Source organism: Anolis carolinensis, chromosome 1 (genome assembly GCF_035594765.1).
Source record: "Anolis carolinensis isolate JA03-04 chromosome 1, rAnoCar3.1.pri, whole genome shotgun sequence".
NCBI classification, from domain to species: domain Eukaryota; kingdom Metazoa; phylum Chordata; class Lepidosauria; order Squamata; family Dactyloidae; genus Anolis; species Anolis carolinensis.
In genome coordinates this window covers 205,013,309-205,024,590 of record NC_085841.1, presented here as the reverse complement: position 1 = coordinate 205,024,590, position 11,282 = coordinate 205,013,309, and the positions used below count along the sequence as shown (strand labels likewise).

Sequence of the window (11,282 nt, the reverse complement as noted above, 5' to 3'; positions counted from 1 at the left end):
CAAAAGAGCTAAATTCAGAATTGTAGTGCTTTCTATTTTCCACACAATATAATACGTTATGTAATAAGTAAGAGTATAAACTATAGTCTTTCCTTAATGAAGATTGTTTAAAGACCTAGAATAGCAAGATACTGTGAGTCATAATCCAGAGAAGCTGGAAACCAGTGCTTTCCCTCTTGAGGTTTACAAAGTGTAGCAACTGTATTTGTAGTGTGGGGCATACTATCTTTAAATCTAAAGATGACCAATCAGTATAATGGAGAGTCCCTTTAAAGGTGGTAAAGCCAATACATTGAAATATAAGTGCGTGGAAATGTGTGCCATAAAGTGTATGGTGGTCTTCATCACATCTAAGAACGTTCTCTGACAGAGCATCATGGCTCCCATCAGTTGAAATGAAAATCCATAGATATAAGCAAAGCATTGAACTAAATTGGAGGATTTGGACTCATTTCTGCCCATATTTCTGTTTTGAATGGAGGTTAATTGAAATTGTGTTTGGCTTGATACCATAAATTGGTTAGGTTCTTAGTTATATGGCTGAAAGGATGGCTTAGACTTAAATGTCTAAAATACGGTATTGTCTGTGTTTATAATATAGTTAGTCTATACAACTTGACCTCTGTCAAATCCAAGCTTGAGCCACCAGGCATATATGGTACCATACTATTTCTGATTGTTTTTTAATGCCAATGCTGGTACATTAAAGGGGAGATGGGAGTAGCACAGATATCTCACAGCAAGAAAAGCTCTATAACATAGTTTGGTGTCTTAACTTTATGTAGAACGCGTCCTTCGATGTTCATTGGTGTATGTTTGTGTGTATGGATCCACCTTATAAACCATTATGAAAGTGTTTGCTTAAAGTTGAGAACAGTCATGGGGATCACGACAAAATGTGCTTGATTTCTAGAACTAAACCTTAGCTCCCCTTAAGTAATTTCATTGTGTAGTTTCAAAAATGAAATAAGCACAATCGCTTCATCACATTCTACATGTGATTATGATGTATATATTACAGTGCAAAGCTAATGCTGAAAATGGCTTGTCTCAATATGGGTTGATCATTTTTTCAGTGGGAAAGAAAACAAACATGTTTGCCTTAAAACCAACAGCCTCTATTTGCATTCTATAGTATAGAATGATTTTTTTTTGCAAACCTATTTGAATAGAATAAATGAATTATATACCAATTTATGAGTCGGCTGAAGGGACTTAATGTCTCAATGCTATTACTGATTTTTTTTTTTAAAAAAAAATAAACTACAAGAATTTTAACCAGATATTGTTAGAATATTTAAGCTTGTAGCTTATGGATATTTCTAAGTAAAATGAGAAATGTACTCTCATATTATACAGCCTGCCTCATAGACCACTTCATTGTAGGCATTGAAGCTTTGATGTGCAAATCAAACTACCAGATGTTCCCCCCTCCACTAGTAATTTCAGCAGCAGTCTATGCTTTCCTGGCTCTCTTCTCGCCTTGAAACCAGTAAAATGTCTGAAAATATTCAAGTGTGTAGATGGAAGCATTTAGCTTTCTGAGCCAGAAAGCATATGATTAGCAGGACCTGTGCCAAAAACTCTGATTAACTTTTAATGGTATTCATTACCTTTTCCAGATAAACTTATTAAACAGGTATATTCTGGATATCTATTGGAGTGTATTTTTTAAATCATTTCTTCCAATTATTTCTAAAGTTTTTCTTGGGGGGGGGGGGCTCACACTAAAATGTTTTTTTTTTTTAAATCACACTGCTCCTCCAAAAATCAGTCCTGACTTTAGTGAATATTGCTTTGTCTGATACTCATTTTTATTTTTGAAATAAATAATTGGGAGAAATGAGCGAGAAAACATTGGTTGTAATAGTGTATAATGTTCCAAATCTTTCAAATAAGTGAGTATGAATATAAAATATTCAGCTTTAAACCTAAATATCCAGGAAAATCAAGGACTTCTGGAAGGAATACTCTTGAAACATTTGAAAAGTTGCCCTATATACATCACCTTAGAGTAAGAAACTCACTTTCAAGGAGACATGTGTAATGTGATGCTGTTGTGTGTAATGTGTATATTATAAAGTAGCTTGTTTTTAATGTTTCTACTGATTAAAGACAATCATTGGCTTCGAGACTAAAGATGGTCATGGGTAAGCAGTAGTACTTTCTATTTCTGCAAGATTCAAGGTATTTTTGTCTCTTTCTCCCTTCCATTATTCCTGTTAATATATTTAAATATGGTTAGAGAAATTATTATTTAAAATAGGGCATCATCATGTGTCACAGACACAGGGCACTAGACTTTGTTTTTATCTTCAATGCTGGTTTGATCTAGATGTGTACAAGAGTTGCAACTGATCTCAGTGTGCAACATGAGATTTGCATAATTGTTTTTGTACAACCTTTCAAGTTTATATACTGTAAAATAATTTTGGTATGAATGTGGATGATGGAGTCCTAATTACAGGTTACTTACAGGGTCTTCATTTGCTCTCTCTGTATAAGCAATGGTTTTTGGCTCTTCCTGTATAGTCTTTGAAAGGTTTCCCTGCCTTCGGCTGAAAGAATGCCCCACCTCCTCACACATTTGAAAGCTGTAATTAAGTAATTAACTGTAATTAAGTTTATCATTAGGGTGAATTAAGGTAATATGTGGACTTGTCATATGGTTGATATGGGGTTTAGTTTCATACACATTCAGAAGATTTTTTCAATCAACTTGAGATGAGTGTAAAATTTCAAATCTTGTATTTCTTAATGTACTCTCCACAGTAATATGTTTCAGAGAAAATTGGTGTAATTTATGAAAAGTGCCACTCTACTGATCGTACACTGTTGTCTGTAAATACCGTTGACCTGTATTTCTACTTTGCTCAAATGCTTCTGGGTATCATAATGAACAGTTTTTGCCTTCAGTCTTTGCTCAGGTATTTCGTGTTCAAGCACTCTAGTGTGTTGGGGTTTTTTTCCATTGTATTCTGTGTTTTGAGAAAATAAAGAATGAAAAAGGAGTATGTGTGTTGAATTACATAGAGCTATAGGTTTCTTTAACTTGTTCTCATACCGTTACAGTGGATTCACCCCTTCACATTGGATCAAACCTACCTAACTCCAAAAGTAACACCTCAAACATTTATTTGATGCATTTGATTTGATTTATTTGATGGTTTTAAAACACGGATACAGGTAATCAGGGTACTTAAAAAAATGAAATACAAAAGGAATACATTGTTAGCTACAAAATTAAACCAGTGGTCTTTCCCTTTTTCAATTTCCATTGTCAGTCATTTGTTTATGTAAACAAAAATGGTACAAAATGCAGAAGAGATCCCAAAAAGTTTTAATTTGACTTGCTTTGTCTCCAGAGCTCCCCAAATAGGAGTGGCTTTGTGGGGGGGGGGGGGGGATAACTGTTACATTGGAGACTCAGAATAATTTGAATTGTCACTGCTCCATGCTGATGTATGATTAGACCAATAAAACTGACCTTATAATTTCCTTCCACAGGAAATTACTACCCATTCAAATTAATTTGGCACATTACTTTGTTTGATTAAACTAACTGCTGTGTGTAGATGTGGGAGAAGCACCAATTTTGTGGTATGGCTAGAAAGTCATTTGTTAAATTAGCACTCTCCAGTGAATCATGTACTTTTGATTTCAATCAAGTGCAATTAATGTGTTCTGGTTTCATGTGTCACAGGCACAACGAGGGAGGAGGTCTTTTTAACCCTTTGAACAATTCTGGTTTTGTTAGTCCAGATCAAGATTGTCCACACATAGTTCAGCATCTACAATTACTTTAAAAAGTACTTTTAAACAATATTGTTATTGTCATCAGTATCGTGAGTTCTATCAGTATGTCACTTTTCCATGGCATTTGGCAGTAATTTTAGAAGAAACTGGCATAAGCTGTTGCACCAGAGAAACCTAAGAAATACAAGCAGAAATAATAGTAGAGCAAGGAGAAAGAAGACAACTGAGATGTGTTGACCTGGAGAAACATTTGCAGGAGGAAAGACTGAGTTATAATTTTAGCTAGAACACACAGCAACAATCCAGCCCACGCCATTAAGCTGGACTTAATGGAGGCTATTCAGATATTGGTGACCTTGCCCTATGTCACCAACTGCTAGAAATGAACAGCTCACTTCTTAATGGCCTTGGTTGATCCAATAAGTGTGCCTAAAATATTATAGCTGACTATGGGGTGATGGTCACTCTGATGACTGGGAAGCATAAGCCAGGGCTCCCTTGAGTGGGTGCTTAACCTCTCCATTTGAAATCAGTGTGGTTTCCATGTGGCCTAATTTGGCTGGTTCAGATCTTCTGTTTAGAGTTATCCTCTATTACAAGGTCCATTTCCCCCCTTTTGAGAGCGAAGAAGCACTAATAATGATAACAACAAATACCCCTAATTCTGTAAAAGATTTTATATCTGGAGATGGGGAGGAGGAGGAAGGATTGCATTGTACCAGGACTTCTTACTGTTAAAAATACCTGCAATAAGAATGAACGGTTGTTAAGGACAAAAAAAAAAAGAGTTATTACTGCCCTTTGAAACCCCACCTGCTAACGTCATTGACAACCACTGGCTGTTTGCGCGTCTCTACAGCTATAAGAGTGATCAGTTTTCCCTGTAGGTTACTAAGCAGCTCAGCAGGGAGGAGGAAAAGCCCAAATTGTGGTAAGTTTTGTTTTCAACATATGTAATGTTCTACAGTATTTTAATTTCGGTTTGGAAAATAAAGAAGCAAAGTTTTTAACATACAAGTCAGTGAGAATAATACTAGGGTGGCTTTTGTGTATAGATTTAACCCACAGTACATATAACTTTTGTAATTTGTTGCTGCATTAACCTGTTTGTGTGATTAAATTCAAGTTTGTTCTGATCCTTCAAGTGGGGAGGACTTAGGCTTGTTACTTCCCATACAGCCGCCTGCTCTCTCCAATATGCGGAAGCTGGTGATCTTGGTCCAATGCGTGACCCTGATTTTCAGAGGGTTGAGTCAAGGAGCTCCATTACGGCCCGACGAGACGTGGAAATCTCTGGACAACCCTAGAAACAGAGAAATGGTAAGGTGAACTTGGGGGGAATGCCTGTGCTACTTGTGAGCAGAAACATCTAGCTCTATGTCACACGTTATTCAATTCAATACACACATGCAGCAACGTATGGCTACATCAGTACTCAAAACAGAAGTACAGTATAAGTAGGGTCACACTTTAATAATCCTCTTTTCCTTTAATCATTGCTTGCCATTAATTGCTAAAGAGTTAATTTTTCAGCATATTAAATGCCGAATAGTTCAGTATCTCTTTTCTTGAGAAAGAAGAGAAATAGCTGTTCTGAGTAAGATGCTATTTAGAATATTATACTTATGGGCTTGTAGTTCCTACAGGCTATTAAACTGGAGGTGTCAGGGTACAGTAGTCAGTTGGACATAATATTTTATTTATTGCCTTCTGACCAAATATTAATAGTACGAAGTTGGCTTGAAAAGGTTATATATATAGTTCGTACCTGACCATGAACTCACATGTTGATTAAAAGAGAGAGTGGCTTTAACTGCTTTGTGCGGAATAGAAAAACATGTCTTGATTTCTGGAAGAAATGATCAAATTATGTATTACAGAACTGTTATTATTATTAGTATTTATTCATTTCTATCCCGCTTTTATCCCACGGGTGAAAGGATGTTAGAGGAATCTGTTAATTAAAAAGAGAAACCATCAGCATGTTATTACCGAAGTATTCACTTGTTGACAGAATGAGAGAATATGTATTGGCAGATGCCTGTTTTAAAATGTGATTTTTTTACCCAGTTTTTCAGAACTCTCAAGGCTTATGTTTCTGGGAAAGACTTGAATCTCCTAAAGTTTCCAGATGGTTTCTCAGTTAATGATAAACCTAAACCAGTTGCTTTTCATTTGGATCCTGTTGCTTCTGCATATGCAGATTTTGAAGAACAGAAAAACTCACTTACACATTATCTCAAAAACTGAAAGATGTGGCTCAAGGTAAATAAAATATGTCTGATTGCTGATCCTTCATCCCCATACATTTTATAGATTTTACTGTCATTAATATAATTGTACAGAAGCAACTAACTTTGCACAAGCAATTACTGCACTGATATTCATGTTTGAAGTTGTTAGTCGTGCATTTGATTAGACAAATCCGTTATATCCTGGCCCTTATTCACATTGAAATTTGCCCTGTCACGTTATAGTTCGATTTCCATCCCATATTTATCTTCTCTACCTGTTTTGTCTATTTGATGTATTTTCTATTTTTATATAGACACACTTTTATCAGCTTGATTGTTTGCCCATTTATGTCCATATTGGACCTTTTAATGCTGTGGATGATTATAATTTCCTGCTCTCAATTATATTTTTTAAACTATGACCTGTTTAATTTGTTTTTAAATGTGATGCTTGTTGTTTTAACTGTTTGATTTTATGATGTTATGTGATTTGTATTGGGCTTGTCCCTGTGTGAGCCGCTCCGAGTCCCCGTGGGGGAGATGGAAGCGGCATACAAAAATAAAACAATAATAATAATTATTATTAGTACAGTAGAGTCTCACTTATCCAACATAAACGGGCCGGCAGAATGTTGGATAAGTGAATATGTTGGATAATAAGGAGGCATTAAGGAAAAGCCTATTAAAACATCAAATTAGGTTATGATTTTACAAATTAAGCACCAAAACATCATGTTAGACAGATCACATTAGACAGAAAAAGTAGTTCAATACGCAGTAATGCTATGTAGTAATTACTGTATTTACAAATTTAGCACCAAAATATCATGATGTATTGAAAACATTGACTACAAAAATGCATTGGATAATCCAGAACGTTGGATAAATGAGACTCTACTGTAGTAGTAATGGGTGGATCCTGCCCGTTTGTTTGATTTGAAAGGAACTGTTTAAACTAAATTAACCTGGGAAGCACTAACTTGGATGAATTAAACTGCATCCGTTTAAAGTCAATTTATCATATGTAAACCTTTGCCTTATATGTGTCGCCTTTCCCCCATTATGTAATTGGTCATACCTCCCCGCTTTGACTTTCCAAATTACAGAGCTAGCAGTTACATTATTCGTGAAGATAAAAGTATTAATTGGAAAAGAAGCCCTAACGGCTGCATGGTTATAGCTGCCTTTGTTGTTATTTTAATCCCAGACTAAGAAAAAAACAGTGCAGAAGATTGGATGTATTCATAATCCTTTCCCCTAATTTCTTTTCAGGAAAGTAAATGGAAATAAAGTGGATCCTTGGTATCTGCTGGGTTTTGATTTCTAGGACACTTGGTAGATACCAAATTCCATGGATGCATGTTCCATACTATATTAAAATGGTGTTCCTAATAAAAAATTACAAATAAGTAACACTTTTAGTGCTGGAGATGACCTGAGGATCTCCAAAGGGCAGGAGACTACAGTATCACTATGCTTTTTGGAGCCACTGTCCCTGAGTAATTGTACACTATGGTTGGTTGGATCATTGAGTGCAGAAAATGTGGATACAGAGGGCGACTGTAGCTAATGTGTCACAAAGCTAATGTGTCGTTTTTAAGTATTACAAGATGAACAGAAGTACATTACTGTGAATATGGTCTAGAAATGCATCTAGCAAGGATTGCACACACAATATCCTGCTATTATGATTGTGTAGGGAGTCCATCAAATAATTGAGCAATTTTCAGTGCCTTTGCTGAGCAATGAGCATGCAAAGACCAAGATCAATGGTTTACTTCAGTACCCAAAGCCAGTGGAACTGGGTCTTTCTTACCTCTCTCTCTGGCCCCTTCTGCATTATATGGTCATATGATGCAATTTAATGTAGTTAAAATGCATTATATGAGCCTACACAGACCATATAATGCAGTTTGAAATTGCATTGTATGGTAGTGTAGATAGGGCCTCCCATTGTAGTCTGCTATGGCACAAAAACATCTCCAGATGGTTTCCAAGGCATTCACAATAGGGTTTTAGAACCCATAGGCAGACGTATAGGAGGAAGGAGTGAATCCTGATTACACTGTGTGACATGACTTTTGTTCCTGGTTTATAAATGCTCTTTCCTAATTGATTCTATCATAAAAACATGGAAAGGGTTGATTAAACTGCAAAAACTTTGTTTTTTGCGGGAGATCCTGCAGCACATTTTGCTCTGGCTTTTCAACAAATACCTCATCGAGTCTCAACCAATTCAACATAATTTGTGGCAGCCACAAAAATGAAGTTTTTGGAGTATAACAACTACTTTCAAAGTAAGTACTACACAATTAAACAAGAAATAACACTTTCAAACCGGGAACAGATTTTTTTTTCAAATTTTGTTACATAGTGTTATGGGAAAAGCAACAAGATCAAGCAGATTGAATTTCAGTTGAAACAGGATGGTGAACAGAAACACAAAATATCACTAATACAACAACAAAAATTATTTTCTTTAATCTGCTTCTTCCTTTGTTTTTACAGGTGTCTGCTTGCCAGATTATTTGGAAGCATCCATGGAGAAGCGTTTCTAAATAACTGCCAGGTTGCCATTTTTCTTAACAGTTGCATCCTACATCTAGAAATGTAAAGCTCACACTGTATTTTATTTGTGCTTGTTTAAATGTAAATAAATTACAAATGAGAATAATTACAGCCAACTGGCCGCACTGGAGGACAATCAATAATAAACATGAGTTATTACACCCTGCGATTCATATTATTATTAACTGCAAACATAACAGAACTTTTTACATAATAGATATCCTTGCAATTCTGGTTTCTTACTTTAATAATAACAAAAGTTGAGCATCAAATAACACTATGTCACATAATTTTTGGGTTATATATGTCATTTCCTAGTTGTCTCTATCATAAAAATATGGGGAAATTTATTAAACTGTTTTGGTGGGACATTCTGCAGAACATTTTGCCATAGTTTTTCAATAACTATTTCAGAGTCTCAGCCAAATCAAAATGGTTTGTGGCAGCCACAAAAACAAAGTTTCTTGAGTATAACAACTACAGTAGAGTCTCACTAATCCAAGCCTCGCTTATCCAAGCCTCTGGATAATCCAAGCCATTTTTGTAGTCAATGTTCCCAATATATCGTGATATTTTGGTGCTAAATTCGTAAATACAGTAATTACTACATAACATTACTGCGTATTGAACTACTTTTTCTGTCAAATTTGTTGTATAACATGAAGTTTTGGTGCTTAATTTGTAAAATCATAACCTAATTTGATGTTTAATAGGCTTTTCCTTGATCAGTCTTTATAATCCAAGATATTCGCTTATCCAAGCTTCTGCCGGCCCGTTTAGCTTGGATTAGTGAGACTCTACTGTACTTTCAAAGTAAGGACTGCACAATTAATTGGGAAATAATACTTTCAAACCAGCAACAGAAAAAAAATCATATTTTGTTACATAGTAATTGGACTTGGAAGGAAAAAGGAAGAGAGGCCAACCAAGGGCGAGATGGATGGATGGTATCCTTGAAGTGACTGGCTTGACCTTGAGGGAACTGGAGGCGGTGATGGCTGACAGGGAGCTCTGGTGTGGACTGGTCCATGAGGTCACAAAGAGTTGGAAACAACTACACTAATGAAGAAGAAGAAATTGGACTTGCAGTGTAATCATTTATGGCTGGACTGTACAGAAGCTATACAAATTACAAATTAAGTCAGCCACATTAAAGATAATGTTGAGGCAGCATCATAAATACTGAAGTGACAGAATGAGGAATGAGGGCCCCAATTTTGTGCTTTGACATAGATGTTAAGAATGCACAGTCGATTTTCTTCTATGGGAAGTGAATAATGCAGCCTTTCCTAGTTGATGTTCTGCAGCTCCTAGCATCACTCACCATTGGCAAAGCTGGCTAGGAATGCTGTGAGTGCAGCCGAACAGCAACTCATATCATTATGTAACAAAATTTGGGGGGAAAAAGGGTCTGTTCCTGATTTGAAAGTGTTATTTCCTGTTTCATTGAGTGGTACTGACTTTGAAAATAGTTGTTATATTCCAAAAACTTTTGTTTTTGTGGCTGCCACAAACTAGGTTGAATTGGGTTGCTGTTGGGTTTTCTGGGTTGTATGGCTATGTTCCAGAAGCATTCTCTCCTGACGTTTCACCCACATTTTTTTACAGCATTTATATTCCGCCCTTCTCACCCCGAAGGGGATTCAGGGCGGATCACATTATACACACACAGGGCAAACATTCAATGGCCATATACATAGAACCGAGACAGAGGCAATTTAACCTTCTCCTGAGGGGATGTTCGATTCTGGCCACAGGGGGAGCAGCTGCTTCATAATCCACTCTGACCGCACTTCCTCATTCCAACATTGTAAATTAGTTAAATTTGCCTCCCCACTTTTTATAAGTGGTACCTTATCTCCTACTTGATAGATGCAACTATCTTTCGGGTTGCTAGGTCAGCAACGAGCAGGGGCTATTTTTAATTTTTAATTGACAGGTGCTCACCTCGAACTCATGACCTCCTGGTCAGAGTGATTTATTGCAGCAGGCTGCTTCACCAGCCTGCGCCACAGCCCGGCCCCCACATCTATGTGGCAGGCATCCTCAGAGGTTGTGAGGAGAGAAAGAACTCGTCTGTTGGAGGCAAGTGTGAATATTACAATTAGTCGGCTTGATTAGCATTGAATAGCCTTGCAGCTTCAAAGCCTGGCTGCTTTGAATTATGAGATAATCTGTGGAATATCATTGAAAAACTAGAGCAAAATGTGTTACAGGATGTCCTGAAACAATGTGTTGTGAAGGCTTTCATGGTCGGAATCACAAGGTTATTTTCTTCTGGAATATGGCCATACAGCCCGGAAAACACATAACCCTGTCCTGAAACACTTGCCTTAAATAGGCAAGAGATCTTTCTCCCACCCTGGACATTATTCCACAGATAGATAAACCCCACTTGCCTAGTTTCCAACAGACCTCACAACCTCTGAGGACGCCTGAGCGAAACGTCAGGAGAGAATGCTTCTGAAACATGGCCAGACAGCCCGGAAAACACAGCAACCAAAAGTTTCTGCAGTTTCCCCATGTTTTTTATGATGGAAGCAATCAGGAAATTATATTTATAACCCATGAATTAAAAATCGTGCTATATAGTATATTCAATATTCCCTCTTGTACCTCAGACTTCAGATGCCAATCTATGTTTACCTTCAGAACAAAGCCCGCGAAACTCATTGGCTGAGGCTTCCGTGTGAATATTGTCGGCGCATGCGCAGATCCACGAGG

At 36.8% G+C, this 11,282-nt stretch overlaps 1 protein-coding gene and 1 long non-coding RNA gene across 3 annotated transcripts; one reads left to right on the top strand and one right to left on the bottom strand.

Moving 5' to 3' along the window:
* Positions 1–3,392: 3,392 nt before the first annotated feature.
* LOC103279930 (uncharacterized) lies at positions 3,393–11,281 on the bottom strand. Of its 2 annotated transcripts, none has more exons than XR_507061.2 (3): positions 11,205–11,281; positions 5,525–5,605; positions 3,393–5,059 (listed from the first exon to the last, which is right to left on the bottom strand). It is a non-coding gene; the product is annotated as an uncharacterized LOC103279930 (long non-coding RNA). The 2 variants fall into 2 exon arrangements; XR_010002349.1 differs by having other exon boundaries at positions 11,175–11,270.
* c1h2orf66 (chromosome 1 C2orf66 homolog) lies at positions 4,944–8,719 on the top strand. Its single transcript, XM_008117269.3, has 3 exons — positions 4,944–5,076; positions 5,827–6,021; positions 8,499–8,719. The coding sequence occupies exons 1-2, from the start codon at positions 4,954–4,956 to the stop codon at positions 6,004–6,006; spliced, it is 303 nt and encodes a 100-aa protein (XP_008115476.1). The 5' UTR covers positions 4,944–4,953; the 3' UTR covers positions 6,007–6,021; positions 8,499–8,719.
* Position 11,282: the final 1 nt, after the last annotated feature.